Source organism: Agelaius phoeniceus, chromosome 8 (assembly GCF_051311805.1).
Source record: "Agelaius phoeniceus isolate bAgePho1 chromosome 8, bAgePho1.hap1, whole genome shotgun sequence".
NCBI lineage: Eukaryota > Metazoa > Chordata > Aves > Passeriformes > Icteridae > Agelaius > Agelaius phoeniceus.
This window is the reverse complement of record NC_135272.1, coordinates 7711019-7725129: the sequence shown is the minus strand read 5'-3', so window position 1 is coordinate 7725129 and position 14111 is coordinate 7711019. Positions and strand designations below refer to the sequence as shown.

Sequence of the window (14111 nt, the reverse complement as noted above, 5' to 3'; positions counted from 1 at the left end):
AGCAGGATATGTGTCAGGTTGGAGATGCTGATTCTTCATCAGCTGATGCCCTCTGTGTTTGCAGTGGAATTTCTCCAGGTGCACTGGGTCCCTTTGGGATGAGGATGGTTCTGTACAAGTGAAAAGATGATTATCATGTTGTTGTATTTATTTGGAGAGGATGTGCAGCAGTTTTCAGACAGCTCCACGCACCTAATTGGGAATTCAAATTCCAGCTGGTAGATTGAGGCTGAAAGACAGAGCTGTGGGATGGAAACGGGCAGGCACAAAATGCTGAGGCTCCTAATCTTTTACAATATGTTTGTTTAATACAAAGTGGTCTATTGAGATTGTTTTGCAGAGTAGAATAATCATTGTGTGCTGACTAATGGGAGACAGCAAGCTGTTAAAGAGCATCAATTAACTATACTGGAGGAGATTATTGAGTATTTTCACAAGCATTCAGGATGTGAAGAGTAAAGGATATTGCTTGAAGGTAACCCTTGGAGATTTTTAGCAGTTGAAATCTATAAACTGCAACAAGAGTATCTGTGGCCATACATATGTTTGCAGAGCCTTCCAAGAACAGAACTGGAGTTAGCTTTGCAGTTAGATTGTGCTGATAGGAAATAAATAGTGCTTTGCTGAACTTGTTATGTTATTTAATATTGATAATTTTAAAAATTTCCCCTCTTAAGTTTATCTAATTTATCTCAGGAAACACTGGTCCTCTTTGTAGAAGCTAGCATGTGCAACATCCTTCTGATGCTTGGCTGCAGGTGCTGTTACACTTCTGTTCCCTGGCTCTAGGGCTGCTGTCCTTGTCCTCAGAACTGCTCCTGCTTGTCTGGAGTAATTCCCATCCCTGCTGCTGCTGTGGGTCAGAGCTGGATGCACGCAGTGCTCAGAGGAGCATGCTGCTCCTCCATCATGTGCCTTGCTTAATGGATAATGAAATTCTCCAGTTTTGACTGGTGGAGAGTGTGAAAACCTATGTTTCGTTAAAAATGCTTTTATAGAGCCTTACTGTGCTTCTGCTGGAGTTTAATGTGAAAAATAAATAACATCTTGTGGGCTCTGTTTGCTGAGTGATGTTGTTGTTTGTAACTGATGGGAAATTTTTCCCATCCTGGATTCCAGTGTTAAATCCACTTTGTGCAAACATCATTTTCCATTTATTCATTGGCTGTGGGGAGACCAGATAACACTGAATTTATTTTTTCAGTTTTGTTCCTTCTGAAGTGGTGTTAGAGGATTGCACCTCAGTTATTCTTACAGCCAACAGCGAGAGATGTCCCTGGGATTCCTTGGGGATTATGATAAAGAGGGACCCCTGGTTCTTGGACAAGGACAAAGATAGACTTCTCTCAGCTTCAATTCTCTGTTCAAATGCCTTAATCAACAGAGGTCTCCTTTAACAGATGGTTCTGCATCGATAAAGCCTTTAATGTCTTAGTAAAAATTCAGAGAAATTTACTTCTTTTCTGATTTGATTGATTTTCTTAATCTTCTTTAAGCCGGGGCTGAGGGGTGAGAATAACTCATCAGAAGACTATGGAGAGGATTAATTACTTGGCTGGAAAACTCCTGAAGATATTCTGAAGGAAGGTGTGGGATGAGCGAGCGAAGCCCTGGTGAAGTTGGTGTCTGGAGGAATTTAGCTGTGACTGCAGCTGTCACACCTGCAGTGTTTCACTGTCAGACAGTGCAGACTGATCCCCTGCATGCCATCCCCTTCTCAACTTGTTTCAGTAATAAAACCTTCCCCCCTGATCTGGGGGATAAAATTCCTTTTCTTCTCCCAGACAGCAGCTGCTCTGACCCTGAGCAGCTGCAGCTGAACAGGGGGAAATGCTGCAGGTGCTTCACTACCTTAGGACCCTTGTCCTTGCAGCTGGGGCTGCTTTGAGCTCTGCCTGATCTCTGGTGCTTCAGAGAGCTGCCAAAATATCCCTGACTTTACAGGGAACTTGTCAGAGCTGTGATGTCTGAGGTACAGATATTTTAATGCAGATCTGCAGATTTAAAAGCCCAAGGAGTTGTTCAGCTTCACCCACGGGCAGGAAGGGGAGGGGTTGCAGAGCAATTTCAAGGCTGGAAGGGGTATCATTAGCACTGAGCTTGACCTGAGCTGAGCTTTGGCCAAAGGCTTTGTCCCTGGAGCTGCATTGAAGCATTTCATGGTTCATTATCCTCACAGTAGGAAACAGTGTCTTACTCTGGAGCTGAATATCTTAACTCGAATTTTGATCTTCTTATGGCTTTGTCAGCAAAGTCTGATCTTTGCCACTTTTTTTCCCACTTCCTTTTAGGAAGTAAAACAAACTGTGTGTCTGTCTCCATGAATGGAATATTTTGACGTCTCTAAGTTTCATATTCTAAGGTTTGTTTTCTGGGCTGTGGGTGACTGGATGCCCTGCCTGTGACTCCTGCTCTCTGTTTCCTTGTGGTTTTTTGAGGCACAAACTCCAGAATTGTGCACAAGTCTCAGGAGAGCTCTGAGATTTGTGCAGGTTGCAGAGGCAGCATCGCTTTGGGGAAACTTTGCTGCTTTTTGACTGAGTTGATCTGGCAGCTTTTTGCCATAGCAGAAACAGAAAATCCCATTGGGCCAAGAGCCATTTCCCTGAAGGCCTTAGCAGGGTGCCTCTTTTACAGATGTTTCCCCACTGACAAGTGCATTTTGAGATGAGTCACTGAATTCATATTTAATCCACGAGTAAAATTGGCAAGGCAATTACCATCTTGCAAGTTCTTCAAATCAAATTGTTGGAGAACATTAAATCAAATGCTTTGGAAAAATCCCAGTATATACAATTGCTTTTATAATCCAGACTGTGATGCTGTCACAAGAGAAGCTTTTATTTTATTGGGACTTGTCTTCAGTGAAAGTGTGCTGCCTGGTACTCATTTTGGTCTTGGCCTCTGCTTGACTCTGCTCCATTATTTTCCTTTTTCTAATTGTTACCTCATAATGAGAACTGAGAATTAAGGAATTGCTTGCTTACAGTTGTCACCCCTACTTTTCAGCATTGCCAAGTGCAGGAAACATTAGCAAACCAAAATAGTGCTGTTGTTCATGAGGCAGTTGATGTGTTATGAGAACCTGGTGGCTCAAAGCACAGCAGGGATGCAGGTGACTCTGCTGACTCTCCCTTTTTGCTCCGTGTGTTTTGCTCTGGAGCTACCCCACCCGCTCCCCAGAGAGAGGGAAGCGTGCAGACACCTTGTGTGTAAATCATCACAGGAGGGGCTGCTGGACTGGGAATGTGCAAACAAGTGACTGCAGGCAGCTCTCTGAGTCCTGAGGCTGCTGCCTGGCTGAAAGCACAGCTTAGCTTCATCCAGTTTGCTCTGCCACATGCTTTAGTTTACATTCACAGCTGGCTCCTCTTTTGGGTTCATCCTAGTCCAGAGGTGATGTTTGGTGTTGTTTCTTGGGGGAGGATTTCTTTCACACAAATGTACCCTACTCTTCCCTTCCTGTTCTTTTTCTTCCCTCTACAGGTGGCAACAAGAGAAGAACTGCAGAGGGAGAGGTTCTCTGCCACTGCTAGAAAAGCACAGGAAAGCATTGAACTGAAACTGAGAGGTCTCACATCCCTCTGTGCTCCACAGAAAAACAGAATGCATGGTTTGTGCAGGCTGGTGCTGAGGAACAAACAGCCTGCCAGCAAAATGGCCTTTGGTCAGTGTGTGTCCAGGGAGGCTGCTGCAGCTGTCAGTGCTGCAGAGGTGATCAGAGAGCTGCAGCTGAGGGAGGCCAGCCTGCAGGGAGAGCTGCAGCAGCTGCAGCAGCAGTGCAGGACCAGGCTGGATGGGATTGCAGAGGGCTTGGAGGGAGTGATTTGTATCTCCCCTTGAAGAGAGAAACCTGGGCTGGGAGAAGCAAAGGAACAGAGTGGCTTGCTCACATTGTGCAGCCTGGCATGGGGGAGTGTGAGCTGAGGAACCAAATGTAATTTCTAATTCTACAGCCTGGGAATCATAACTTGTTACTGCTTTGTGAGTTGTGCTGGGGCCACAACCCCAGTGCTCTCTCTGCAGCCCCTTTATTGCTAACCCTGCCAATTAAATTCTGCATTAGGCCTTGGTGGGAGTGTGCATAAATCTCCCTTTTATCTTCTGGATTTCTGGTTCTTCTGCCAAGCCCTGGGCTCTTTACAGTGCTCAGCTGCGAGGCACGGTGTACACTGAGGCTGTGCATTGAAGTACTAATTGCATTCAATATTTCCCAGCAATTGGAAGAGTTCATTAGTCAGAAAAATCCAAGTATTGGAGAACATGAAAAATGCCAAGGCTTAGAGAGATTGGAAATATTCAAGAGTGTGTTGTTTTAATTCAGCTGCTTGGAGTATTTGTGGCAGCTATAATGTAGTCACAATAAAGAAAAACAAATGCCTAATAATAAATAAAGCACTGCACTGATTTCATTTACTGGTGTGATGCACTTGAAGTAATTGGGTTCTCAAAGAGAACAAACTAGAAACCATTCCATCAGGTCCTGAGTCACAGTGAGATGGATAACTTCTGCACCTGCTACAGGAAGTTTCTGTGGTACAGAAATACAACCCTAACTTCCAAGCTTGAGGAGTCTCCAAGTTCTGTCTCTGAAGGCTTCTTCCCTTGGAACAGTGAAATGCTTTTCCTTTGGCCTTAATTTCCTACCCTTTTCTGGTTTGCTTTCACCAAGGAATATTTTTATGTTCTAGTTGTACACTCTGAGGAATAAATAATATTTAAAGAAACCTGTCTGCTTTTCATTTGTGAATTGCTGTGAGCAGTGGGATTTCTTTTGTCTGGGGAAGCAGCCCCTGGGAGCAGGGTGTTTGTGTGTGTTGTGCAAGGCTGTCAGTCACAGCCAGTGTTCCTGCTGGCAGCTGGCACTAGGAGTGACACACAGTCCTGGAGCAGAAACACCCTGTGGGACTGGCAAGGTCCATGTCTGGGGCAGGTGGCCCCAGGCTGCTGCTCCTGGAAGAATCTCCATGGCTTTGAAAAGCCAATCCACACCACACTGCTTTCCAAACCATCTCTGTAGGTGCAGGGTACTTGTTTCAGGCTGGTACAACTTTGGGCAGGTGTTGGCTCCAGGACTGCTGACATTTAATGCATGAGAGGGCTCATTCAGACAGATTTCACAGAAAATTATGAATGAATGGGAGTGAAGCAGTATATCCCAGACAAGGGATATAACAAGGGTGCCAGCACCAGTCTCTCTCTCTTTGACTATATCCTCCTTTAGCTTTTATACAAGGAAATTTTCATACTGCATCACATTTAGGTTTAAAATGTTGCCCTCAAAAGATCTTTTCTTCTTCTGGGATACTCAGCAGAGAAGAGTGGGCAAATATTCTTGAGTGTGGCAAGAGCCCTCAGATTCAAGTGCAGGTCTAACTCATGGCCTGCTGTGGCTTCTCAGGGCTGGCTCAGTGCTGGATGCCAGGATTTATTACCCTGCTGTGCCCTGACCCTGACAGGAGTGCCTTGGGGGTGACATTTCCTGGGGTCAGCCCTTTGTCATCACACCCTGAGTGCCCTGTGCCTCTGTCCAGCCAAGGGCCCCTTCAGCAGGGACTGCAACTGGCAGCACCTTGCCCCTGCTTCACCCTGGAGAAGTGTTTTTTTCTCAGGGTGAGAAAGGCAGTGCTCAGTGTGTCTGTATAGTGTGTGTGTGATGTGCTCAGTGTGTGTACAGTGTGTGTGTGATGTGCTCAGTGTGTGTGTGATGTTCTCAGTGTGTCTGTACAGTGTGTGTGTGATGTGCTCAGTGTGTGTGCAATGTTCTCAGTGTGTCTGTACAGTGTGTGTGATGTGCTCACTGTGTCTGTACAGTGTGTGTGTGATATTCTCAGTGTGTGTGTGATGTGCTCACTGTGTCTGTACAGTGTGTGTGTGATGTGCCCACACTGACTGGCACAAACCTGCATGTCACAAGCCCCTGTGCTGGGGTGGCCCCAGAGGAGCTGTCAGGAGAGCTGGAGCTGCCTGTCCTGGAGTGTCCATCAGGAGGCTGCAGCTGAGGCAGCTGAGAGGGTCTCACCTTTCCCCCTGGGCTGCTGTGCTGTGCTGGGTGCTGCTGAGAGCTGGGGGGTCCCGTTAGGATCTGCTGGCCCCCATTCTGTGTGGGATTTTCGGGGTCCCCTGTTGTTGGGAGGAATGATGAATCTGGAAGGCTAAATTATTATTTCATTATCTGTATTATATTAAATAAGATATAAATATATATAAATTAAGAATGCTATGCTAAACTCTGCTAAAGAATACAGAAAGGATACAGACAGAAGGCTAAAAGATAATAATGAAAATTTGTGACTCTCTCCAGGACCTTGAGACAGCTGGGCTGTAATTGGCCAATAAGTAAAAACAATTCACATGAAACCAATGAAATAATTACCTGTTGGTAAACAATGTCCAAACCACAGTCCTAAACAGCAAAACACAGGAGAAGCGAATCAGATAATTATTGTTTTCATTTTTCTCTGAGGCTTCTCAGCTTCCCAGGAACAAAGTCCTGGGCAAAGAGATTTTTCAGAAAATGTGACAGTGACAATTCTGCCCTGCCTTTTGCTTCAGGTACCAATTAGCTTGAACCAGAGCAGCTATTCTGCAGGCCCTGGTGAAGGTCAGCAGTCTGCTCTGAGCTGGCAGTGGTTTCAAATAAAATATTGCAGCCTCCTCTTCCTTTGCCTCTTTTCTTAGCACAGAGTGCACAAGATGCTATAAGGGCTTGGTGCTCTCCCACACAGAGTTTTGGAGGATCATTTTTCTTTTTAAAAATCACAGCCCCTCCCCAGGAGCTGGGCACACAGGGGCTGAGCTCTGGTCATGCCTTGGTGACTGGTCACAACTTTTGAGGCATTTCAATGCATCTGGAATACAGCTCTCCAGTCCTCGTAGCTTGGTGAGCCATCAGCTCACCAGTACTGTCTCTCCAGTACTGCTGGGAGCTGATGAGTGATAAACACCACTTAAAAGCCTAAGAAAACATCCCTGGATTAACACCAGCTGCAGTGAGGTAGGAAAGTGAACAAGAGTGACCACAGTTACACTAAATGGAGTATAACCTAGGAGCAAATAGGTGTTTGTCACCTCACACAGTTACCATGGCATTTGTGGTATTTTCCTTTCAGTCCCTGGGGCCTGGTGCTGTGTCAGCAGCTGAGGATGCTGCAGGAGGGGGAATGGCTGCCCTGGGAGAGCAGGACAGGCTCTCCCACGTGCCTGGTTGCTCTGTGGCAGATGCTGTGACAGGAGGAAGGTGACTCAAGCAGTTCATGCCACCCATGGGCTCCTGCATGCTTCTGAAATGTTAAGCATTACTTCACAGAAAGTGTAGAGTGTTGTAAACAACCCCCTTCAGGCTGAAAACAAAGCCAGAAGCTGTTGGGAGGTTTGCCCTTTGCCATCCCACCATGCTGGTTGTTCATTTCCTGTGAAAGCAGGAATCTGCCCTGGAATTGTTGATGGAGTTGAGCACAGGAGAGTAGGAGGGTGTGGGCTGGGGAAGCTGTGTGGGTGTCTCACTGTGTGCAGGTGGTTGTTGAACTCAGGTGGTGGGGGAAGCTGGTGGTGATACTGTCCAAACATTTGGGGTGGGCAGCAGTGGTTTAGTTTGCTTTCTGCTTTGTTTGAAGCAGTTCTTGTAGGTGAATCCTGAAGGATGTTGTTTGGGTTTGGATCCAGCTGGGAACTAAGTGATGCTGGGAAAGAGAGGAGCCTATGCTGGAAAAGCAGGAGAGCAGGTTTAAATCAGCACCTGGCAGCGATGCTGCATGTGCTTGTCAGCTACCCCTGGTGAGGGTCAGGCAGAGCAGAGCTGTCCCATGTTCACCTGGGGCCAGCTGCCAGCACAGCCTGTCCACGTGGAGCCCCATCACAGCTGCCCCTCCTCCTGGGCTGGGAGCACCTGGCCTTGGCTTCATGCTCTGCTGATGCTTCACTGCAGACAGGCTGAGATGCTGAGATGCTGCTGCAGTGTTCAAACCACACTGCTTGTCGGAATTCAGGACATCCCTCTGCCTGCCCTGCATTGCCAGGACCCTGCCAGGGGGCTCAGAGACCCTGGCACAGAGCCCAAGACACCTGGGACTTTGATTATGACCCATGGAACAAGTTACCAACCTTATATGAAGATCTGCAAGCCATGACAGTTTAAGTAGAACAATAATTAGTTTTGGGGTTTTCAGAATGGGGGTTCAGGGGGCAAGATGGAGGAATCTGGGCATGTCCAGCCTCTCTCCTTCTTCTTCTTGGTCTCCATCTTCTGCTGTGATGTTGGCACTTTTAGATTGGTTTAGAGTAGAAGCTCACTGTCTAACATAGGTGATAGGTATTGGAAAGTAATTGTAAACATTGTACATGTAGTTTTTAGTATAAAAAGATAACACTGCCCTGGGGGTGGTCAGAATGCCTGTGTCTGTCCTGCTGAGCGGACCTTGGCAGGACAGGAGAAAGAATTTTATAGATAAGAAGCAATAAACAACCTTGAGACTGAGAACTGAAGTGCTCTGACTCCTTCTTTGACAGCTGGGCTGGGAAAAGAGACTTTCTAACACATCTTGGGGTCACTCTGAGCAGCTAGAGACCCCGAGACTGCTGATGGATCATTTTCCAGCAGAGCCTTAAGAGAATTTTTTACAGGACTTGTGCAGGCTCTGGTGGGGAGCACGGAGGTGTTTGTAGGAGAGCACCGTTTAACCCATTGCTCTGCTGTAACTGGGGCTTGCTTTCCAAGCATCTCGCTAGGAAAATGGAATTGGCCATAAATAATTGGCTGATAACTCTGCCTCACGCTGTGTAGCTGGAAATGTTCCTCCCCAAATAACTGAGCATGGCTGCGCTGGCAGCCAAAACAGGAGGTTCCCTTTGGGAAGGGCGAGCGCGGCACCCGCAGCCACCGCTCCCAACAACGCTGAGCCTGCTGGAAAATAAGGGCTTAAAGCAACCTGTGCTGCAAATAAGAGCTGCTGTGAGCAGTGATTTCCAGCCTGGAGTGTTTTGGGTTCCCTGTGGGATTCCTCCCCCAGCCCCTGCTGGAGGATGAGCTGCTGGCAGTTGGTGTGAGCGTGTGTGTGTGGCAGGGAGGTGCAGCTCCGTGGGAGTGAACACAGGGAGTGAACACACACATGCCTGGTGCTCTGCTCCCTCTCCTCTGACCCCAGCCCCTTCCAGCGAGACCCTGGGGACTTTCACCCTCCTGCTTCACCTCCTGGAGCCAACAGCTCGTATGGAGCAGTCTGGCAGGGCTGCTGCTCCCCAGCTCACAGCCAAGCCCTGGTCACTGGTGTCTCACCTCTAGGCTGGGAAGATCCTTGTCCTTGCAGCCCCTCCACACCCAGCCTGTGTCCCAGCCATCATGGCCAGAGCCCTGTTCCTCTCCCTGAAGTGTTCTGTTCCCCTGCTGCTCTGAAATGGGAGGTAGGGACAGCAAAGGTGTGCACCCTCGTGTGAGCATTCAGTCACCCAGGAAAGCTCCTGGCCCAGGCTGGGCATGTCTGGCCTGGCCTCAGCTTCTGTCTCGGATGGGATTTGTGCTCACAAATGGTGTAAATCTGCACTCACAAATGGTGTAAATCTGTGCTCACAAATGGTGTAAATCTGTGCTCACAAATGGTGTAAATCTGTGCTCACAAATGGTGTAAATTTGTGCTCACAAATGGCTCTGCCAGCCACACCATCATCCCCCAGCCATGAGGTGACCTTGTCCCCCTCAGCCAAGGAGCTGTCACCTTCACTGGCAGCTGTGCCAGCTTATTTCCCAGTGGGAATCCTGGGGTCTGCATCTGCTCCTGCTGGTTTGCTTCCATCTGAAGGGCTGGAGAGCCCCTGCCTTGCCCAGAAACCCTCGTGGAGGTGCAGCCAGACACTGAATCTGAGCAAAGGGAATGCCAGCAGCTGGGGAAAGGCACCCCCGTGGTTCCCTGGGCACTGGGAGGGTCAGCAGAGGAGGGGGACAGGATGGCCCCCAGCAGCCTGGGCTGGGGCAGTGGGGCTGGGCAGAAGCTGAGCTCTCTTGGTGGCTCCTGCTTTTATTCAGCATCAAGTACAGCTAAGAAATATTTGAGCATGGCTGCCTGCATCAGAGAGCAGCAGCAAGGGATTTACTGGGGTAGAGTCAGAGCAGGCTCTCAGGCCCTGCTAATGCTCCTCTTCTCCCATCTGAGTCCATTAGATCAGCCTGGCTGTTTCACAAGATGCTGCTTTGCCTTGCAGCAGCCCCCAGCTGCTCTGGAGGGAGCAGAGCTGAGAATCCTTTGGGAAGAGCCCAGGGCTCAGTGGGGCTGTGGGGCATGAGCAGGGCTCTGCCAGCCCTGGGCTCGTCCTACAGTGTTGGGAAGGATGAAAGTTTGACAAGAAAGTCTCACAGATATGGATGCTTAGCAGAAAGGTTTTTAAATGTGGAGTCTGATGAAGGAATAGAGATGGAAGCAAGTTTTGATATAGAAGAAAAGAATTGCTGAGCCAGTCTCGCTGGATAACCAAGGGGGCAAAGGGTGTGTTAGTTAGAAGGGGTTTTTATGGCTTAGAGCAAAGGATAAACCCACCCCAAACAAGAAGATGTTTTTACCAAGCAGAAAGAGAGCACAGGCAAACAAGCCTGCCAATGCTGCAAGTAGAAAAAAGGTCTCAGAATTTTCCACTGCAAGAAAACTGAAAAACAACTTCTAGTTTAAACTGTAATGTACTAACTTTTAGTGATTGGAGAATAGTAACATGAATATGGTAATTATAGCAGTTATGATAGGCTATAGATAAAAGTTAAGCTATAGATTGGTTCTACTGTATTAAGATGCTCAGCAAAGAAAAGTATAGAATGCATTGTAACCTAAACTAAGGGTCTGCAGGGCTGCCTGCAGCTGGAGCTGACAGCTGTAGGCACAGGCTCTGTCCTGCTGTAACACCTTGGATGGAATAAACTGCATTTTGGAGAGCCCCTGGAGCCCCACAGCCCTCATTCAGGCTCTTACACTGCAGGAGCCACCAAACACCCTTTATGTTACAAACACAATTCCAAGGGAAAAGCTGGTGTTTTCTGCCATTCCAACTGCTCAGTTGGCAAAATCTCCAGCACTTGGTGGGGCTAAGTCGAGGACTTTGCTTAATCCTCCCAGCCTCTTGTCCTCCACGTGGCACTTGCAGCTTTCCTGGGCCATGAGCCAAGGGGTGCCAGGGCTGTGCTCCCAGCCAGGCCCCAGGAGGACACAGGGCATGAGAGATGTGGCTATGGAAGGGCAGGGGCAGAGGTTTTACTGGGATGCTGTTCCATGAAGGCTCCTTATAGAGCCAGGCTGGCTGGAGTGTGGGTGGGAGCTGCTGTGTCCCAGCCTGAGGCTCCTTCCTGCTGCTGTGGCCCCTGGCAGAGGGCTGGAAGGGGAGGCTGGGTGTTTTCTGTAAGCACAGCACTCAGTGCCTCCTGCAGGCCCTGGAATGGCTTTGCCAGGCTGCACCATGAATGACATGGCAAATCCACTCCTGCCACGGGCTCAGCAGGGAGGGGGAAGGAGCCTTGGGCTGAGCACGGGCTCTGCAGCTCAGCTCATCCCCTGGTGGCACAAGCTGGCCTGTGACTCCCCCTAACCCAAGGGAATGAGCCTTGCCTCGTGTGAGGGGTGGGAGAACCAGGAGCCTGAGGAGGTTCACTCTGGAAGAATGCTTTGCAGCCCTGAGGTGTGAGATTAATTCATCAGTGTCCTCTAAGGAAAGGAGCTTTCTAATTAATTTTTATAGAAGTATCTTTCTTGTTTACACTGATTAATATTAAAAATGCTAATATGTATTTTTTAGTGCTAACCACTGGCAAGGAGACCATGCTATCACCCTTGATTAATGCTAGCTTTCATGGTGTTGACACAGTGCCTTCTTGCTTCCCAAACCCCTTTTAAAAATGAAAATACGTTGTAAAGCCCCAGTGAGGGCCCAGGCAGCCTGGGGGCTGGGGCAGATGTCCTGGCCAAGGCTGTGTGCCTGTCCTGCCTGCTGGGTGCCACCACAGGGGCCAGGGCAGCGTGCCAAGCCTGCGCTGTGCATGCTGATGGCTCCTGTTAAACCCTGCTTCCCTGCAGTTCCAGGGCATGCATTTATTTCAGGCTTGTAGAGGTTTCCATTTGTATTTCCCCATTTCTGTTGCTACCCTCTCGGGGCCAAGGCCAGCAACCAAAGGCATCATAACAATAAAGCTCAACTGCGAGTTATTTGCTTGGCATCATTGCATCTGCCAAACAGCAATATTAATTTTGGCTCTCAATGAAGGAAATATTCTTCTGATTAGCCACGGGGGCAGCATTTGTTCTAGAAATCAGCCTTTAATAGGCCTTTATATCATGCTGTAATTCAGGTTGCTAAGGCAAGAAGAGCTTTCCATTGACATGGTTGGGGTCCCACCCCCAGGCTGGGCACGGGGGGAGCACAGACCTGGATCCTGCTGGGAAGGCAAAGGCCATGGCTTGGAATGGAGGGGCTGTGGGGAGGGACAGTGTCACCCCCAGGTGCCATCCCTGTGGGGACAGCCAGCCCTGTGGGGATGCACTGCCCTGCTGCTCCCCTGGGGACAGGGACAGGAATGGGGACAGGGATGGGGACAGGGATGGGGACAGAGACAGGGACAGGGATGGGAACAGGGACGGGGATGGGGACAGGGACAGGGACAGGGATGGGGACAGGGACAGGGAGGGGGACAGGGACAGGGAGGGGGACAGGGATGGGGATGGGGACGGGGACAGAGACAGGGACAGGGACGGGGGCAGGGACAGGGAGGGGGACAGAGATGGGGATGGGGACAGAGGTATGGACGGGGACGGGGGCAGGGACAGGGACAGGGACAGGGACGGGGGCAGGGACAGGGAGGGGGACAGAGATGGGGATGGGGACAGAGGTATGGACGGGGACGGGGGCAGGGACAGGGACAGGGACAGGTTCCCCAGGCTGGGTTTCCCAGGGAGGAGATCCCGGCCCCAGGGAGGTGGAGAACACACTTTGTGCAAGAGCTGCCCCCAGCCAGGGCCTGCAGTGCTGCAGTGCAGGGACAGGGGTGGCACTGAGTTATGCTCCCACAGCAGGGATTCCTCTCTCCCCTGTGCTGCATTTTCTTTGGAGAGGATGGTGCTTTTAAAACCATCTCTCTCCCATCCCCTTCAGGAGAGACCCCGGGCAGAGGTTTCCTGGTGCTGCCCTGGCACTGCCCAAGGCAGTCAAGCTGTGAGTGTTTAATGTGGGCATTGAATGCTCAGCCTGCCCTGAGGAGCCTGTGGGGGCATCCCTCCCTCCCCTGTGCCAGCTGCAGCCCAGCCCTGCAGCCCAGCAGTGCAGCCCAGCCCATCCCTGCAGCCCAGCCCTGCAGCCCAGCCCTGCAGCCCAGCAGTACAGCCCAGCCCTGCAGCCCATCCCTGCAGCCCAGCCCAGCCGTGCAGCCCAGCCCATCCCTGCAGCCCATCCCTGCAGCCCCATCCCTGCAGCCCAGCCCTGCAGCCCATCCCTGCAGCCCATCCCTGCAGCCCAGCCCTGCAGCCCAGCCCTGCAGCCCAGCAGTGCAGCCCAGCCCATCCCTGCAGCCCAGCCCTGCAGCCCAGCCCAGTTGTGCAGCCCAGCCCATCCCTGCAGCCCAGCCCAGCCCATCCCTGCAGCCCAGCAGTGCAGCCCAGCCCTGCAGCCCAGCAGTGCTGCCCACATCCTGTGCTGCTCTCACACAGCCCTGGCCCCTCTGCAGGGTCTGGGGGCCCTGGCAGCTCTCCCTGCCCAGCAGCAGTGCCCTGCATTTCCCCTCTCTCTCAGCCCCATTTTCTCAAGCACAGGAATGTGGCACCAGGCTCTGAGCTCTGTTTTTCTGCCAGGGACCCTGCAGAGCACAGCAGTGCCTGTGGCAGCCCGGGGTGGGCACAGGTGGGAGCCAGCTTCCATCCACTGGCTGCTCAGGGGGAGGCAAATGCCCTGGGCAATGCTGAGGGAGCAGCTGGCATTGAATTTCTAAGAGTAAAGATGCTTTTTTAAAGTTTGGGTTGTTTTTTTTTTTCCCCATGAATTGCTCAGAAATTGTCCTGAAAAAGTGGGTTAGAACAGAGCAAGGAACAGGGATTTTGCTGTTTTGGCTGCAGGGACTCTGTGTGCTACTAAATTATCAAAAGGACCTGTGTCCC

General features: G+C 50.3%; 1 protein-coding gene across 3 annotated transcripts in view; it reads left to right on the top strand.

The window, feature by feature from the left end:
- TEDC1 (tubulin epsilon and delta complex 1) overlaps positions 1-4727 on the top strand; it is a 71083-nt gene extending 66356 nt beyond the window's left edge. For all 3 annotated transcript variants that reach the window (XM_077181894.1, XM_077181893.1, XM_054638466.2), the window contains one exon: positions 3487-4727. In XM_077181894.1, coding sequence (XP_077038009.1) covers positions 3487-3843 — 357 coding nt within the window. In that variant the 3' untranslated portion in view covers positions 3844-4727. The remainder of the gene's footprint in view (positions 1-3486) is intronic.
- Positions 4728-14111: the final 9384 nt, after the last annotated feature.